Here is a 16,527-nt window from a genome sequence, read left to right as displayed (position 1 = left end):
GGTGTTTATATGTAGTTTAAATTAAAACCCAGAAATCAGAACCACAGGTTAATTAGTATTGTTATTTAGCTTAAACTAGAAAATGTGGAATCACTATCTGTAATATTTTATTTCAAACCAGAAAATGAGAACCACTAATGATGATACCTTGCTTAAAACCACAACAATAATAACCACCAGTGAAGACAAAAACCATGACTCAAGTGTGATGATATTGACAAAAACCATGACTCAAGTGTGATGATATTTATAAAAACCATGACTCAAGTGTGATGATATTGACAAAAACCATGACTCAAGTGTGATGATATTTATACAAACCATGACTTAAGTGTGATGATATTGACAAAAACCATGACTCAAGGGTCATGATATTTAACAGAAAATATGAGAACTAACAGTAGTAATAAAACCCAAACTCAGTTATGTTGCTATCAAGCATTTAACCAGAAAGTGGGAACTACCAAAATTTTAACATAAAACAAAACTTGGTGTAACGAACTTCATTATATTATTTTCATTTTTTCCATTTACTAATTTATTATTTTGCCCATAGTTTGAAATAGATGATGTAGTTCACAAATATCTTGGCATTTTTTTTTAAGGTAAGTAGTACCCGCTCAATGATTTTCCCGCCAAACAGGTGCGTATAAGCACGGGTGATTTATACAGGTAAAGCGGTTAGGCAGAGCACATTTAGATTTTGAAGTGACTGGACGTGTTGTGTCCAAGTTTGCAATTCACATATTCGGTGAGGTCTCAGAATTGTCAGTTCAGGACATGGAGTTTCACAGGAAAATATGTTGAATCTGCTCAGGTAAGCGTTTTATTTCTGTTTGTGACTGTGTAGATATTTCTGTCGTTGTATGGCGTGTCGGACAGGCCTTTAGTTTAAATTCTCACGTGGCGGGTCAGTTTATCGTTTAAATTCCATTTTTGAGTGAACATTTAATTATTTTGGGTTAATTTATTTGTTTCAGGGGTTTTTCCTTTCCAGTTTTCTGCTCCGTTTTGAAGGAAACAACGTAAATATTGTCAAATGCTACCGTCCTAGTTTTTGACACAGATCTACCTAAATACCGTATGTTAATGTCAGTTTTGTACGGTGAACAACGACCCATATTTCCGTAATTTAGCGGATGGTGTAATATTTATAGTCAGCGATAGTTGGCGTTAATTTAGTTGGGATGTTGCATTAATATATTCTACAGTTCCATTTGTTACACAGTGAAAATTGCTGAAATTAGTTTTCCGTCGGTGTATATGGTGACATGTTGAAATATTGTATGGACGTTTAGCACAAGAATTGTGTTAATTATTTCTGAAATTTATAGTGGCCGAAAAGTATGTATTGGTCAATTTGAATGATAAATTGGGTTGATTTATATGAGAAATGAAAATTATAGTGTGCCATGAGAATCAGAAATGAATATATATTGAAATGGTGAAATTTAGTTTGAATTTATATTGAAAGTCTACAGAAATCGTTGCGTCCTAGATCTTGACCATCGATTATGGTGTACCGTAGAAGCTATGGTGATAGATGATGATTGAATAATCTATTAGATTTTACTACACCAATTTTTAGTTTGTTTACTGTGTGTGAACTGTGACTTTTGTGTGCTTACATACTTTCATTTGCATGCCCATTTACTTATGTTCATTTGCATCCCATTTACTTATGTTCATTTGCATGTTGTATATATATGTTTAGTTTTGTTTGATTTGTTCAGTTTATTTAGTTTTAGTAAAATATTATTTTTTGCTTTTGTCTCTATGAATGCTGGCCAACTGACAATCCAACTATCCTACGTCTTTACAATGGTGGCAGCGGTGGGATCGTCACAGGTCCAACAATTATAGGGTTTATTGATATTTTGATCAGAAGTGTTTTGTTTTTTGTTTGCCAATCAAACTGTGCGAAATATTATTGAGTTTTTGTAGGATTTGTTGGCAAAATGACGTCAGAAAATTTACCGAAGTGGGTTACTGATTTGATTGAGAAGGGTGAGTCTGTATCTACTTGTTTAGAGATGTATAGGGAAATGCAGAATGCAGAAAGGGCAGAGAGAGCAGCTGAGAGAGAAATGAGGAAAGTAGAGATGGAAAAAAGTGTAAGACTTGGAGAATTAGAAGTTAGAGAAAAGGAGTTAGCACAGGGAGGTATCAGTAGTAGGATACAAAAATCAGGGAACATCAAATCTAAATTGCCAAAACTTCAAGAAGGTCAAGATCCGGGTGTATTTTGAGATCATTGGAAAAACTTGTTACATCGCATAAAATTCCTCAAAGTGAATGGCCACTTAGACTCGTTCCTCTTTTGTATGGTAAAGCTCTTGAGGCATATTCTAGGTTAAGTGAGGAGGATAGTAAACGGTATGACAAGATAAAAACTGCTATTTTAGTCAGGTATGAGTTAACCTCTGAGGCTTATCGAGGGAAGTTCAGGAATTCTGTTCAGTTGCCAGGAGAGTCTTTCAAGGAGTTTGCTGTTCGACTATCCTACGTCTTTACACTTGGGTGTATTGATAATTAACATTAAACAGAAGATGACTTCAGTGATTATCTATGGTCAGCTACAGAAGGAAGATATGGTTTTAATCCATCTTTACAGTTTTAAAATATATTCATTTTTGGTTGGTCTAATCGTATATACTAAGTCCAATTTCATTCATGGCTGCTATTTGTTTAAATACAACATGATATAATAATATCTTATTACAAAAACGTTATACATCGTTGTTTCTCAAAAAGGTTGTACACCTAGAAACAAATATATAGTTCTTGGTAAAAATTCCTCATAATGTGTAAATCATCTTCCAACTATACAGGAAAACTATTGACCACTTTACGACAAACGTGATGACTTTTCATTCAGAATTTTCAACTTTCCTTTCATCTGTGATGTGGAAACATCCCTTTAGCACCTGCGTATAGATTTTTATATCACAACTCATACGTTATGCCAGAGCTTGCCGAGTTGCTCATTTACTTTTGTTACTTTGTATATGTATTATTTTACTTACTAAAGTTACTTTATGTACTTAGTTTTCCATGTCTGGTCTTTGTCCCTGGATTACATTCTTTTGATTTCCCCTAGAATCGTGTCTTCTTGATTACTCTTAATTATCAAAAGAAATATAACTAACGATGCTAATACTTTACATATTTATTAATTGAAATAATTAAATCAATAGCCAATTTCTTGTTTTCTGTGCAATGGTCATTTAGCATGCTCAATGTACAAATATCCACAGTTAACACGAAATAGTCTTATAGACACCATATCAGTCGAACTATAGATTTGTAAATAAATTTCAAGTGAGAGGAAACTTGGTAATTACAATGTGATATGTTGAACACATCAGTTTTCATGGTTCATGATGACGACCATAAAACTATAAGACTTCAATCTTGTAGCAACATAACCCGTTCCAGAAACCTAATTTTAAGAAGTCTAGCGCGATATACAAAACGTCTGCGTAGATATGGCAGGCTCTGGTATAACGTATGAGTTGTAATATGAAGACTACATACGCAGGTGCCGAAGGGATGTTGCCACAGATGAAAGGAAAATTGACAATACGGAAAGAAATGTCATCGCGTTTGTCGTATAGTTTGGTTATTTGTTTTCCTTTAGTATCGATCTCTTAGTGTTTGTCAAGATATGTTAACTATATAATGTTTGTAGTATCCTTTATCTCAAATGTTTTAGGGTAGATGCGATGTATAAAATCATCGAAACTAGGATTGTTTAACGATAATACATTATTTATATAGCAGAAATTGAGATTAAAGGATCTAGCAAAACGATTGTCCTTCCTTTGGATCAGGTCAGCTAGGAAGTCAGCCTCATAAGAATGAAGGAATAGGTCAGCAAGTAGAGGAGCACAATTTGTTCCCATTGAAATGACAAACCGTTTGTTGTAAAACGCGACCACCACACTGGAATAAAAAGTTCTAGCATTTTGAAAACTTCCTGGAAAAATTTGGAGGATATTTTTTTTCACAATGTATGAGGAATTTCTACCATGTATCTAGTAGTACCGACGTTTCTGTAGTAACAACGGTGTATAATATTATTGAGTCGGGATTTTAAGTGATTATGGGAAAAAGAAGAAGTATAAAGAATTGAAAAATCATCCATTTTAATGCTATTGTATTCTGATAATAATCTTGAATTAAGGGTTTTTAGAAGATATTTCGATTTTTTCAGAATCCACATTCGAATTAATATCACTAAGGGAAAAAGAACTCTTGCGATAGGACTTGAGGCCCTCTTTGACATCTACATGGACGGTAGATTACAGTCATCGTTATATTTTTTTTTTTTTGTTTTTTTTTTTGTTGTTGGAAGAGAGACCAACAGCGATTAGCACTGATGCATAGTTTTCTACTATTTCTTCTTTGATGAGTGTGGTAGCAGTATAGGTCTTATTACTGCTATTATTTCCTATGTGTACATATGCAGACAAGAGATAAGACTTATTTGAACATCAAAATTTACCTACATAGATTATTATTGTTTTAAACTCCTTTCAGCATGTCTTTTTTTAAAGAGATAATTTAAGGGAATTACCATTTGGTTTCTATTCGGGAAGAAAGGGGGGGCTACGATCAACTTTGAAATAAAAAGGTCAGATTGAAATTTTCATGAATCAAAAAAAAAGCAACGTCGACAGTCCAAGATGTAAGAATACAGGATCTTTATTTCCCCGAAATAAATAGGCAGGATAGAACCACAGCCACCAAAAATAAAACAACTTACATTGTCGGCTCTTAGCATGCTCCACATATGCTAAACGACTATTCCACAGTTATCACAAAAGAGTCTATAAAACGTAAACAAGCTATTTTCAGTCCAAACAGCTTGATCGCCTTTTTTTAGTGTACAGTGTACTTGTTGTAGACGAATTTACTTCATACTTAGACTGGGTCAATGGTACTGTACATCTCTGTATAAGACAACGAAAACACCACAATAATTCGGAACAAAAGTCGATGAGATAAGTGCACTTGCAAAGCACGAATACAATATACAGTTTAAGAGAATATCCACCAAATAGTGAAGATATAGTTGAGGAACTATCAAAGGACTGTTTTAACTTGGTATTGAGAAGGGGAAATGGGGCGTGTTGTAAGCTTAGTATATAATGTTGATATACTCTATAAGAGAAATAACTCTATTTTTTTCCGTCAAAAGAAACGATGCACTGTTAGTTAAATATTCTATTTATTAATAATCTGAACGTGGAACACATGGTCAACCTCCATTGGATTTTTACCATATTAACAAGTCATCACGTCATTTTCTCTGAAAAAATAAGAGATATTAGCAAGCACCGCGAAGCGGAGTGAGATCTACGGTTATTACGTGTATTTTCTAAATTTCCCGTAAGATTCCCCAATATACAAACGAAAAAAAGCCATGTCCCGGAAGTAACAAAAAGTGACTGTCCTTACGGAGAAAATTCATTATTTCCTTCAATCAAATAAATATAAAAAATATAGGTTACTTTTCAGTAAAAATAAATTAATCATTTCTGATAGTTTTGAGGTCTTTAACTTTTTTTTACTTATTTAAAGAAGTGAATCTGATGTTGTAAATAAACTTTGGGAAACACGTGGATGTTATTATTTTAACGAACCTAGCACAGACAGTACACGTGTGGTAAAGCTCTCTGTGCTCGTTGATTTGGCAATGCCTACTCCATATTAAGTAGCGTAAATTGGTGTAGACATGATATACGATTTATCTGTACAACAAAATTTACCTACATAGAATATTATGGTTGAATACTCCTTTCACCATGTTTTTTTATGCAATCGTAGTTTCTTGTTTGTTGAAAGGGGCTACCATTTGATTGACAGTCAATGAGTTAAAAAGACAGGACCTTTATTTGCTCGAAATTAAAAAGCAGGATAGCATATCTGACACCCCCTTTCAAAATCAAACGGTTACTCCTTAATCTGTATAATCATGAATAAGAGTGTCAAAATCAGGAAACGTGAAACTTGTTTGATTTTGTCTTCGGTCGACAATATATAAGCGCTTACATTTAGTTACATGAACAAAAATGTATGTTGTGAGTTACTGGTTACTGAACTTGTTGATTGCCTTGTTATTTTTGTAACAGAATTAATGCATTTGTAATTTTTATTTTTTTAGGGGCTGGTTATTAGGTATCTTCCTATAAATTTTAGTATTCATGAATATACAAGAAATTATCAAGCACTACAATGAAACATGACTAAACAGGTCCTCAAATTTCTGAAAACCTGAATAAATCAGACATTTTTCTTAAGTTCCCTTTATATCAGTTTGATCCTTCAGTTGGATAATTCTAGCATTATATTTGTCTAAACCAAGTTCTGAAGACCAAAAATGGTAACCTTTCAGTTTAGCTACTTTTTCACTTTTAAAATACGAAAATTTACCCGTTTCATCAAAATTGATAATCATTCTTTAATAACTTATTCATGTACAAAATGTATCTAAAACTTACCTTGGTTCCTCTTTCACACGTTACTCTACACTGTCTTATTGTATTAAAATTATTGGCGTTTCCATCACAGCCCCCGTAATAAAACAGTTTACATTGTCCGATATTAGGGTCGAAGTAAAACCGGGGAAGACTTGCTCGGCAAGGCCCGACCTTCATTGGGAGGTTGCACACATCTAAAGAAGAATTGATTGACAAGTAGCTTTATATACAATTGATAAATACTTTTTGTACATTGTTTTGTTCCAAAAATTCAGGTACCTATACAATACCCTTTTATTGTTTTATCCTGCCATGAAAAAGCGATACATTTTTTCTTAGATAGATGACTAGAATTTTTGGTTTAATTATAATCCTTGTAGTGTCCCATCAATCGATTTTGAATTGTTTTCCACCGATAGCAGAGGAAAACCCTGGCATTATATACAATATAAGTTAATTTATTAATTTAAGGTGTTGCTTTTAACGTACAATCAAAAATACAATCTCTTGCGCTAAGGGTAATATACTGGCGGAGTGATACATGAATCAGGAAGCGGTTATAGGTTTGCGGAGGAAATTGGCAAAAAGTACATAAACACAAATATTGCACAGCTGTTATATGTATATCATTACAACAATAAATTGAATTGCTTAAATGGATATTATTTATCAGTAATTATAAATATGAACTATAACCACAATCCAAACATTTTAATTTCAAAATAAATATATCGAGATTATAAGTATCTTCCATTCTCTGAAGATTCGATTTGTAACTTTCTACTTTCTTAAGATTCAGTTGAGGGATACTTTCATCGTTGTGTATTATTGAGATTTGAAACTGCCCCTGACCAGGTCCTCCACAATTATATATATATGGCAGTGGTGCTATAGATATCACAGCGGTACGAGTTTGATTTCGGCGGAGGGAACGACAAGAATTTGCTTCTCAAATTTGACAGTTCTAACATCGTTGGGAATTTTTCATTCCCTTTTATGCTTACGTTATCTTCCCTGCATCAATTTGATCCTCTATCATACATAACAACACCTAGATGACCTGTCCCGTACTACCATACCTCATGTACTAAGTTACAAATCTAGATTTATCCTACGAGAATGTATAACCCGGCCAGCGAAAGCTATATTTATATATAGCCTAGCTGGCCGAGTGGTCTAGTGCGCTTAACTTTGTGCAGGCGGTGTTGCAATAGCTGTAACAGCGGTTCGAGTACGGCGGAGGGAACGACAAAAAATTGTTCTTAAGTTTGACAGTTCTAACATAATTAGGACTTTTTCAGGCTGTTCTAAGCTTACGTTACGTTACCTGTATCAATTTGATCCGATGTATGTGTGTATAATTATATACATATTTCATATGGTGTAAAAAATTTTTTTCAATGGTTATTGAAACGATATCCAATATACCTGAATATTTTGTTTCCATTTTTAAGTATGTTGACGCTATATTACTTGTTGTATATACATACTGTTAAATATAGATCTAGATATTAGTCAGTCCGATTTGAATTTCTATTTTGTCTATTTTATTTAGTTTGTCTATCCCGGACTTGACTTTTTATGAGCAACTCGGTTGGTGTTTCTAGAAAAGCAGTGCACCTGGTCCATGCTCCCAGTTTTTAGTGGAGTCCGAGTTGCTCATTTGCTTTCGTTACTTTGTATGTATGATTTTAGTTACTTTATGTTCTTTGTTGTGTATGTATGTTTTCCATGTCGGGTCTTTGTCCCTGGTTTGCACTTGGTTCCCTTGATTACTCTTTAATTATTTGATAAAATAAATCATATATTTGATACATGTACATTATATAAGGATAAGTGTATAGATTATGTCGCTCGTCACGAGGACGAGTACTGTTACAAACTAGACATATGAGGCAAAAGACTGAATTAAGAAACACGATGTGTCACTCATTGCCTGATCTTTACACAGAATGGTTCTGAAATATCGACGATTTGATTCAGACATGCCCAAACATGTTTAATATGAATCATCATATTTCAAACAAAGGCATAAAGATATCTTAAGGCTTTGCCAATCTGGGAGTCTTTAAAATTATAACGTGGTCATTTACAAATTATATAACTAAAGTGTAACTGCATCGTACACAATAACATGATACAACATCATGTTTATTAATAAGCTTGTTAACACCTTTTACCTTAAGTGTCAGTCTCTGTAAGAATCAGGAAGTGGGCGAAAGATGGTATGAAAAATCCTATCATTTTGAAAGTTTAATTTGACTATTTGCGCTTACAGAATCAAGGAAAATGACGAGATTTTCCATATCCTTATAGTATTGAAATCCACTTGAAATGAACATTTCAAGATCAGATAACTCTGTGAAAATCTTTTTTTTTTTTTTTTACATTCTATTGACAAACTGAGCAAGTGGTGAAGAAACAAAAATAATCTTGTAAACTATAAAAAGAATCCTTATTGTCAGATCGTTAGGTTTTTGACATGCATGTTTCTGATTTTTCCCATTTTGCCTGGTTCTTACAAACATTTCCACTTAAGTAAATGTATAATTACTTTTTTGAAATAGACATCGACTCCAACAGAAGGCTTTTACCCACAGAAATCTTCTAATTGGAACTTTTATAGTATAATAATAATTTTTTTATAATAATATAATAATAATATTGTCAATCGTTACATTAAACAGTATCTATCTATAAAGGCTATAACTATATAACTTTAAAGTAAATATGAACATTACGTATCACCCAGTGCATTGTGTCGGCACAACTTTACACAAACGTCACTCACCATAGTTATATGCAGCTGAAAGTATAAAAAAAGTGTCAAAAACATTGAAATAAGAATTGATCATCAATTTTACAGACACTAAAAGGTGAAACATTCTATGTCAGACATCCCTTTAAAGTGAGTCATAAGGTCATTTGTTTTATTCGCTAGTTGCTTCAACATATAAAACATCATATAACTAATTACTATGATGCAAATGTAATATATGTGTAACAGTTTCAACAAACGAATCATGAACCCAAAAACCCTGAACATATCTACTGTTTGACAGTTGTAATCTTCCCAATTAATAATTATAACATCGCCAAATTCCTTTTACATTATTTTTAAAATCTTTTTAAGCCTCCCTCAATCTTCTCGTTCTTATATCTTAAAATAATGAATAAATCAATACCACATTATTTAAAAGGTTTGAAAACATCCTAAAAATGCCAGAACTGGGAAATTTGAAAGCCATTTTGGTTGTACTTCCGTCTTGATTCGAATTAGCAAGTTCTAACGTCGTTCGGAAGTTTTCATACCCAAATGTGTTAATGATAGAAAAAAACATGAGCTGGTGGGGTATTCAGGTAGAAAGAGTGGTTCACGATCCGAGATATATTTATATTTGATATTCATTTTATGTGACAATCATCATTAATTCAATAACAACATCACCTAGATAAACTGTCATGCATGCACTACCATACATTGTGGGCTAAGTTACAACCATAGATTAAAAGTGTTGGAGGTATTTTGTATAGTCTAGCTGTCACGTGGTCTAGTGACATTTGTGAAGGAGGCATGTCCATAAATCTCACAGGGGCAATAGAAAAAATCGACCAAAGGTTTGATAGTTCGTAAGTTTTCAGACCCTTACACTACTAGACAAAATAAGTACTGACATAACCATCGACAGTCGTATTTTTACTATTAAAATCACAAAATGTGACAATCAACTCATTATCTGTCTTTGAGAAATGTATTTTGTCTACCACAACGGTACAAAGTGAAATATAGACATTTGGCCATGCCAACATTTGAGTTTGTCAAAAATTCGTGTTGAGATAGAAAAAATGTGTCCACTTCAACGCAAAAAAACACTTTGTAGTACACATATTTTGTCCTACTCAACACTAGATTTCCTTTGATGTTTTAAGACAACGTACTGTTTTGTATTCAGTTAGAGAAATTGTGTTTTGATGGACAAACTATGACTTAATAGAACAAAATGAGCCTTTCATCAGTTATATTTTGACTGTGTATGGTCAATAGAGTCATTATTTTAACTAGCATTGTTACGTGTGTGTGTGTGTGTGTGTGTGTGTGTGTGTGTGTGTGTGTGTGTGTGTGTTAATTTCCTGCAAAGATATGAATATTGGACCATTCATCTTTTCATTAAGTGGAAAAAAATCGACAGCTTCATAATATCAGTTCGTATTCAACAAACGACATCCATGCCTAGATTAAAGCGCCGTTAAATAATACAAAAAATAAAGTTATATCATCTTACCTGTTTCAACTATGAATAAGACACAAAATAGAAAAGCAAACCTTATGTCCATCTTGCTTAATCGTATAAATGACTTGTAGCCGTCTTGCTTTTATATACGTGTACATGTTGAAGGGCAAAATGCCAACACCTGTCGCTGGATATAAAATCTTTTGTCTGAAAACATTTATTCAAAGTGGTTTATTAAAATGTATAGATTTTGCATGTTATTTCGACAAAAATTAGCATTCGAATGAAGACGAAAAAAGCATCACATATAAATGTAGGTATATTGCCAATTATATTACAACATATAGAAAGATATCGAATATGAGGAAAAATCGAAAATGCATTTTCAGTAATTGAATCGTTCGCTATATTGTCATTTTTCGAGTATAATGGCATAAAAATTTATTGATGATATTTGAAGCTACATAAAGATCTTACAAAATTGTATAAAAACCAGTATATCGTAATCTGGAAGTTGTTTTGTACCAATAATCTTCATTACGCCTGTTGCATCATAAAAATATTTAAAAAAAAAAAATCGATTACGCTTACATTGCAAAATAACACATGTAGACCCATCAAAACCAAGGAGGGTGTTGTGTTAACTTCCTTTATAATTCAATATAAAACTTACTATAAAAATATGTCAACTGTTAAATTTGTAATTGGGTTACACAAGCGTTAATCGTACATTCTTGAAATTAATTTTACAAATGGGTTGTACACATACAACCTTAGGAAAAACAAATCTAATGTAGACTTCACTGAAAAATTTGGAATTGCCCTTCACCCTTATCAGTTAAAGGGGACATAAAGGTATATGAATAAATGCTACATCAGAGACCACAGCGTTAAAAATTTCAAATCAAACGTGCGTCCTCTGCATTGCATTATTTATCAAGCCCTTAAAGGAGGATACTCCCCTTATAGTGATCCGCTACAAATGAATGTAGTCTTCATGTTGAAATTCTAAAAGCTTTAAATATAAACTAGAATGCATCTTATAATGATTATCTATGCGTTGATACAAAATGTATATATATGTATATTATATTTGTGATTTGAACATTTGGGGCAAAAATCCTACAAAATGATAACAATGATTCGTAAGTGGGATTCATAAACTTGAATATATATTCAAAGTTTCTATCGACCACAATTGAAGGTACACCAAGGGGGGATACTTAACTAACAAATACGGAATAATCCCTTGAAATATTCATGGTCATGTGAAATTATCCGAAGGAACGAAAAATCTTACCCAAAAGTCCAAAACGGTCAACAGATTGGTAACTAATTCAATTATCGTTGACATTACTTCTCTATGACCCAAAGGCGTTGAGGTATATCTTATAAAGAACAGTTACAGCTAATCGATGTTGTACAAAAAAAAACAGGTTACCAGATTTCGAAAAAGAAATTATAATGTTTCAGAAGATCCAAAGCATTCCTATTGATGTATATATTGATGTTGAAGAAATAGGAACAAAGATTTAAGGAGGTTGACCTAGGGTAAGGGACATCACTCATGAAATTCGTGATAAGTTCGTATCACATTCAGTTTCACTAAAGTCTTTTAAGTTTTCATTTGAAACGGAATGAAATCAGTAAAAGTTACTTTGGTGCTTACATGAGATTGAAGTAAAACGCTGAATACAAACGTTCCAGTGATTTGTAAGAGTTGTGCCCCTTACCCTAGGTCTACCTCCTATATATTACCAACAAGTAAATATAATTCATGGCAGTTTGTTAGTTAGAGTAAAAATGACTTTAATAGACACTATAAAAATAAAATAAAAAATAAAAAAAACGACATTCAACTCAAATTTATTCATGGGTTTTCTCGATCTATTTGTTATAAAAAAAAATATAGATTCTCCTTCAATCTCGAGGGAAATACAGGATTTCTCCACTCGAGATAGTTAAAATCTAAAATTTAACTATCGAGCTATCGAGAGTGGGAAAATCCTTTAATCCCCGACATACATGAGGGAGAATCTGTTTCTCCCATGAATAAACCATAAAAACAAATTAAACACACACACTTAATTCTCCCAACATCAACTACGTCATCAAGGACCTCCCCTCTATTCATCAAGTCATTGCGTCATCGATATCACCACCATTATGATTAGTTGATACATTACCAACTAATCTTTTAAAATATATGAATAAAATTCGTAAATCAACAAGTATTTAATTGATCAACAATATGAATAACAACTGTAAACATGGTAAGCGTGGTGAGCGTCGGAGACATTTTAATATCCCGGCACGTGGCGGGAAATTACAAACTTTTAATCACTCGCTCGTGTGGGGTGAATGAAGCCTAAGAATGGGAGAAAAAATATATACATTTAATATATATTAATGTAGACCTGTCATACATTTGCATTACAGATTTTCGATTGACCCTTCACAAGTATCCAACAACATATAAAGTTAATGTAAAATCATAGTACTCATGTGCTGAATCAATTTATATCAATAGTTTGAATGTTTACAGCTATAATAATCGTTAAATTGTAAAAATAGGGATAAGTTAAAAGGAAAGAACGGGACATATATAAACACAAGCTTATTGTTGTAAATTGTAAGTATTGTTCATCTGCACCATGATAACTGATTTGTTCAACGTGTAATAGTTTTCGTCTCCTCTTTCGTCCACCCGGATTTGACTTTTCATGAGTAACTCGGCGGCAGGTGTTTCTAGAAAAGTAGAGGATGCTTACCCTACCGGTGCACCTGGTCCATGCTTCCAGTTTTCAGTGGAGTCCAAGTTGCTTATATACTTTTGTTACTTTGTATGTATTATTTAAGTACTTTATGTACTTTGTTGTGTTTGTCTGTTTTTTATTTTCTGGTCTTTGTCCCGCTTTTGATTTCCGATAGAATCTTAGTTCCCTAGATTATTCTTCCTTTATATTATTAAAAAAACATTTAGATACTTACCGAAGTCAAAAGAGTTCCTGGAAAAATGTTTATTGTTCTTCCAACCTGGGGCCGGTAACAAGAATTTCATTGATATTAAAATTTCAGTTGATTAAAACTAAATGATTAATTCATCGTAAATCAGAAATGATTATGTTAATAATATGTTCTTAATCAGCATGCGAGTAACATTTGGATATACTTGACAAAAACTATTTCCCTAAAAAGAATGGACACAAAATTGCTTTTGCAAGGTTACATATGCATCCTCTACGCTATTAATTTATCGATCGAAAAATTAACGGATCTTTCCCTGTTTTTATTTTTTTTTAATTTAAGGTAAAAACACGAGGAATACAAAAAAGTGTGTTCTTCCAAGACAAGGACTTAATTTAGCACTTATAAAATTTGACTGTGTATTGGGACATGATTTGAAATGTACCATGATAGAGATAGCGAGAGGAATAAATGTACAATTGAAAATTGTTTTATCAATGTATTTTATTTAAGTGTACGTATTTGCAAGAATCTGACTAAATTGGAAAAATCTGAAACATTCATGTCAACAGCCCACCGATCTGACAATATAATTTCATTCAAAGATGTTTTCTCTCTTTGAAAAGACAATTATTTTATCTCTGCATCACTGGATTTGATCAGAAATTTTTCAAAAGAATGTTAGAAAAATTAAGTTTTTGATAGATTTGCCTGCCCTTGTAATGTGCAGTTACAATGCATCTCACTGAAATTATACACAGGTGTAAATGTGTGTCGACAATCACCAAACAATCTATCCATCTTTCAAATCTATATTTCTTTGCTTAATACCAGTTAAAATTGTAGAAATATTAAAAGTTTAATGTTGTTGTAAAGGTTACATAAATGAATGATGACATTTCTGGAATACCGTCATTAATCTTGTAAAAAAACAGCTTGTATTTAGGGTTTGCGACCATTTTACTATACTACTACTACCTTGAAATCAGCTATAATCACTTTTTTTTTAAATGCACAAATTACGAGGCCAAAAGGGGGTCCTTATTGAACTTTCTTCCTTGACAGTGGTTCTTTTAAAAAGTGCCGTAACAAGAAGTCAATGATCGTTGGACTTACTTAAATTTTGCATTATGTTGGCAACGTCAAGTAACTATGCGTAGGTCGTAATAACATGAGGGTTTTACCCGGTATTTTCATTACCTGTATGGTTCAACCAAAGCTAGATCTCTTCGGTAAAATTAAAAAGCGACTCAATGCTCTAAAATTCGTAACAATATCAATATTATGCCCAAGAAAACGTTACTTATATTTCGCCTATTTTGACACTTTGAGTGTGAAATAGGCATTATTGGAATAATGGCATGGTTAAATGACGTAGATGTGGATTTTTTTAAAATCTTCTGTAATCTCTTCACTCCTCGGCTATGCCTCGTCGAGTATTTTGGTATAAAGATCTTTATATCTACGGATACGGATAAGAACATTAATAATGTAGTCTGACACAACCTACGAAAATGAATGTTTAAGTACAATTATTTATTTTTTCAATGTTCCATTTCGACTAAGCATGCACGGTCGTAAGTGCAGTCTTCAAAGCTGTTCAAGCACTCAGTCAAAACCTGCCTTTGCTTCTCGCTCTTTACTACATCTACACAAGTCACGTTTCTTTTGCAGCAAGTATATTTTATAGATTTGTGATATGCTTATATCATTTGCGTTTTTTATTACATGTTTACCGTCAGACTTTGTAATAGTGTACGATTTGAGAACTGAACACTGATTATTATCATGTTTGTCACATCAACTATATATTTCCTTATTTAGGTGCAATTCTAATCAATTCATTTATCCTATTTTACTTGTTTAGCAACTTTAAAGGTTAAAACATTGTTTTTCGGGAAAAAAACATTTCTAACAGCGAAACCGTTTTATATCATATTTAATCAAGGCTACATACCACAAATGTCACTTTTCACCAAGTTCAGTGTGTTATGTTCCACATTAACTTTAACCTAAAGAAGACTCAAATCACAATAATGTTGTATGTTTACATGAAAAGCCCTGAAAATATCATAGGGTGTTAACTTATTTACAGTATGATACAATGAGTTTAAAACTAACACGGAAATTCCTCTATGTTTCACAAAGGTGGTCTTCATACAGAACTCACGAAATTATGTAGGTCTATAAGTTACAGTGACAATTCCATGCACAAATAAAGCATGTAAAGAGAACTTGATTATCTACTGAAAGAAGGACCACTTGTATAGATTTGATCAATAACATTTGGTATTTTGTATGTATGATTTTAGTTGTTTTATGTTCTTTGTTGTGTATGTCTGTTTTTCATGTCTGGTCTTTGTCCTGGATTACATTCTTTTGATTTCCGCAAGAATTTTCGTTCCATTGATTACTCTTAGAAAAGTAAAATTGGGGCACACATCCCAGTTGCTCTGTGGGCAGAGCGCCTAGCCCCCGGCTAGGTTTCTGAGCACTATTTAGTCGCCTTTTACGACAAGCTTAGCGCTGCTGCAGGCCTATTCTTTTGACACCCGGACCTGCACGGGACAAAAAAAATGTCATATTCTTGCAAAATGTATGAGTGTGAGCACTTTTGATTTCCATGAGATTCTAAAATTATTTAGTAAAATGCTACTTTTTTGTAGTATAACTGTTATGTATTGGGTTAATAATGGGTCAGTAAATAGTAAATGGTAATCAGCTAGATGATGATTAAGATTAATGTTAACAGTTGTATGCACAGACTTTCTCACGACCATCTGTTGATTGATCCCAGCATCACAAGATAAAGATCCATAGTTTTATTTTGATAACATTTTATA

At 32.8% G+C, this 16,527-nt stretch overlaps 1 protein-coding gene and 1 pseudogene across 1 annotated transcript; one reads left to right on the top strand and one right to left on the bottom strand.

Moving 5' to 3' along the window:
- Nucleotides 1-1,791: 1,791 nt before the first annotated feature.
- On the top strand, nucleotides 1,792-2,536 carry LOC148602084 (uncharacterized; annotated as a pseudogene).
- Nucleotides 2,537-5,216: 2,680 nt separating this feature from the next.
- Nucleotides 5,217-10,909, bottom strand: LOC148602083 (PI-stichotoxin-Hmg3b-like). Its single transcript, XM_088556373.1, has 4 exons — nucleotides 10,769-10,909; nucleotides 9,277-9,291; nucleotides 6,507-6,679; nucleotides 5,217-5,314 (listed from the first exon to the last, which is right to left on the bottom strand). Exons 1-4 carry the CDS (start codon nucleotides 10,818-10,820, stop codon nucleotides 5,306-5,308), a joined length of 249 nt encoding a protein of 82 aa, XP_088412499.1. The 5' UTR covers nucleotides 10,821-10,909; the 3' UTR covers nucleotides 5,217-5,305.
- Between the last annotated feature and the right edge of the window lie 5,618 nt (nucleotides 10,910-16,527).

Source organism: Perna viridis, chromosome 12, assembly GCF_037379345.1.
Source record: "Perna viridis isolate PV_CMFRI_1.1 ecotype Kerala chromosome 12, ASM3737934v1, whole genome shotgun sequence".
NCBI classification, from domain to species: Eukaryota; Metazoa; Mollusca; class Bivalvia; order Mytilida; family Mytilidae; genus Perna; species Perna viridis.
The sequence above is the reverse complement of the archived record's forward strand: the minus strand, read 5'-3'. Positions and strand labels throughout refer to the sequence as shown.

Excerpts from the sequence above, each read along its gene's own strand:
- LOC148602083 (XM_088556373.1), bottom strand. The coding sequence starts at position 10,820 with ATGGACATAAGGTTTGCTTTTCTATTTTGTGTCTTATTCATAGTTGAA.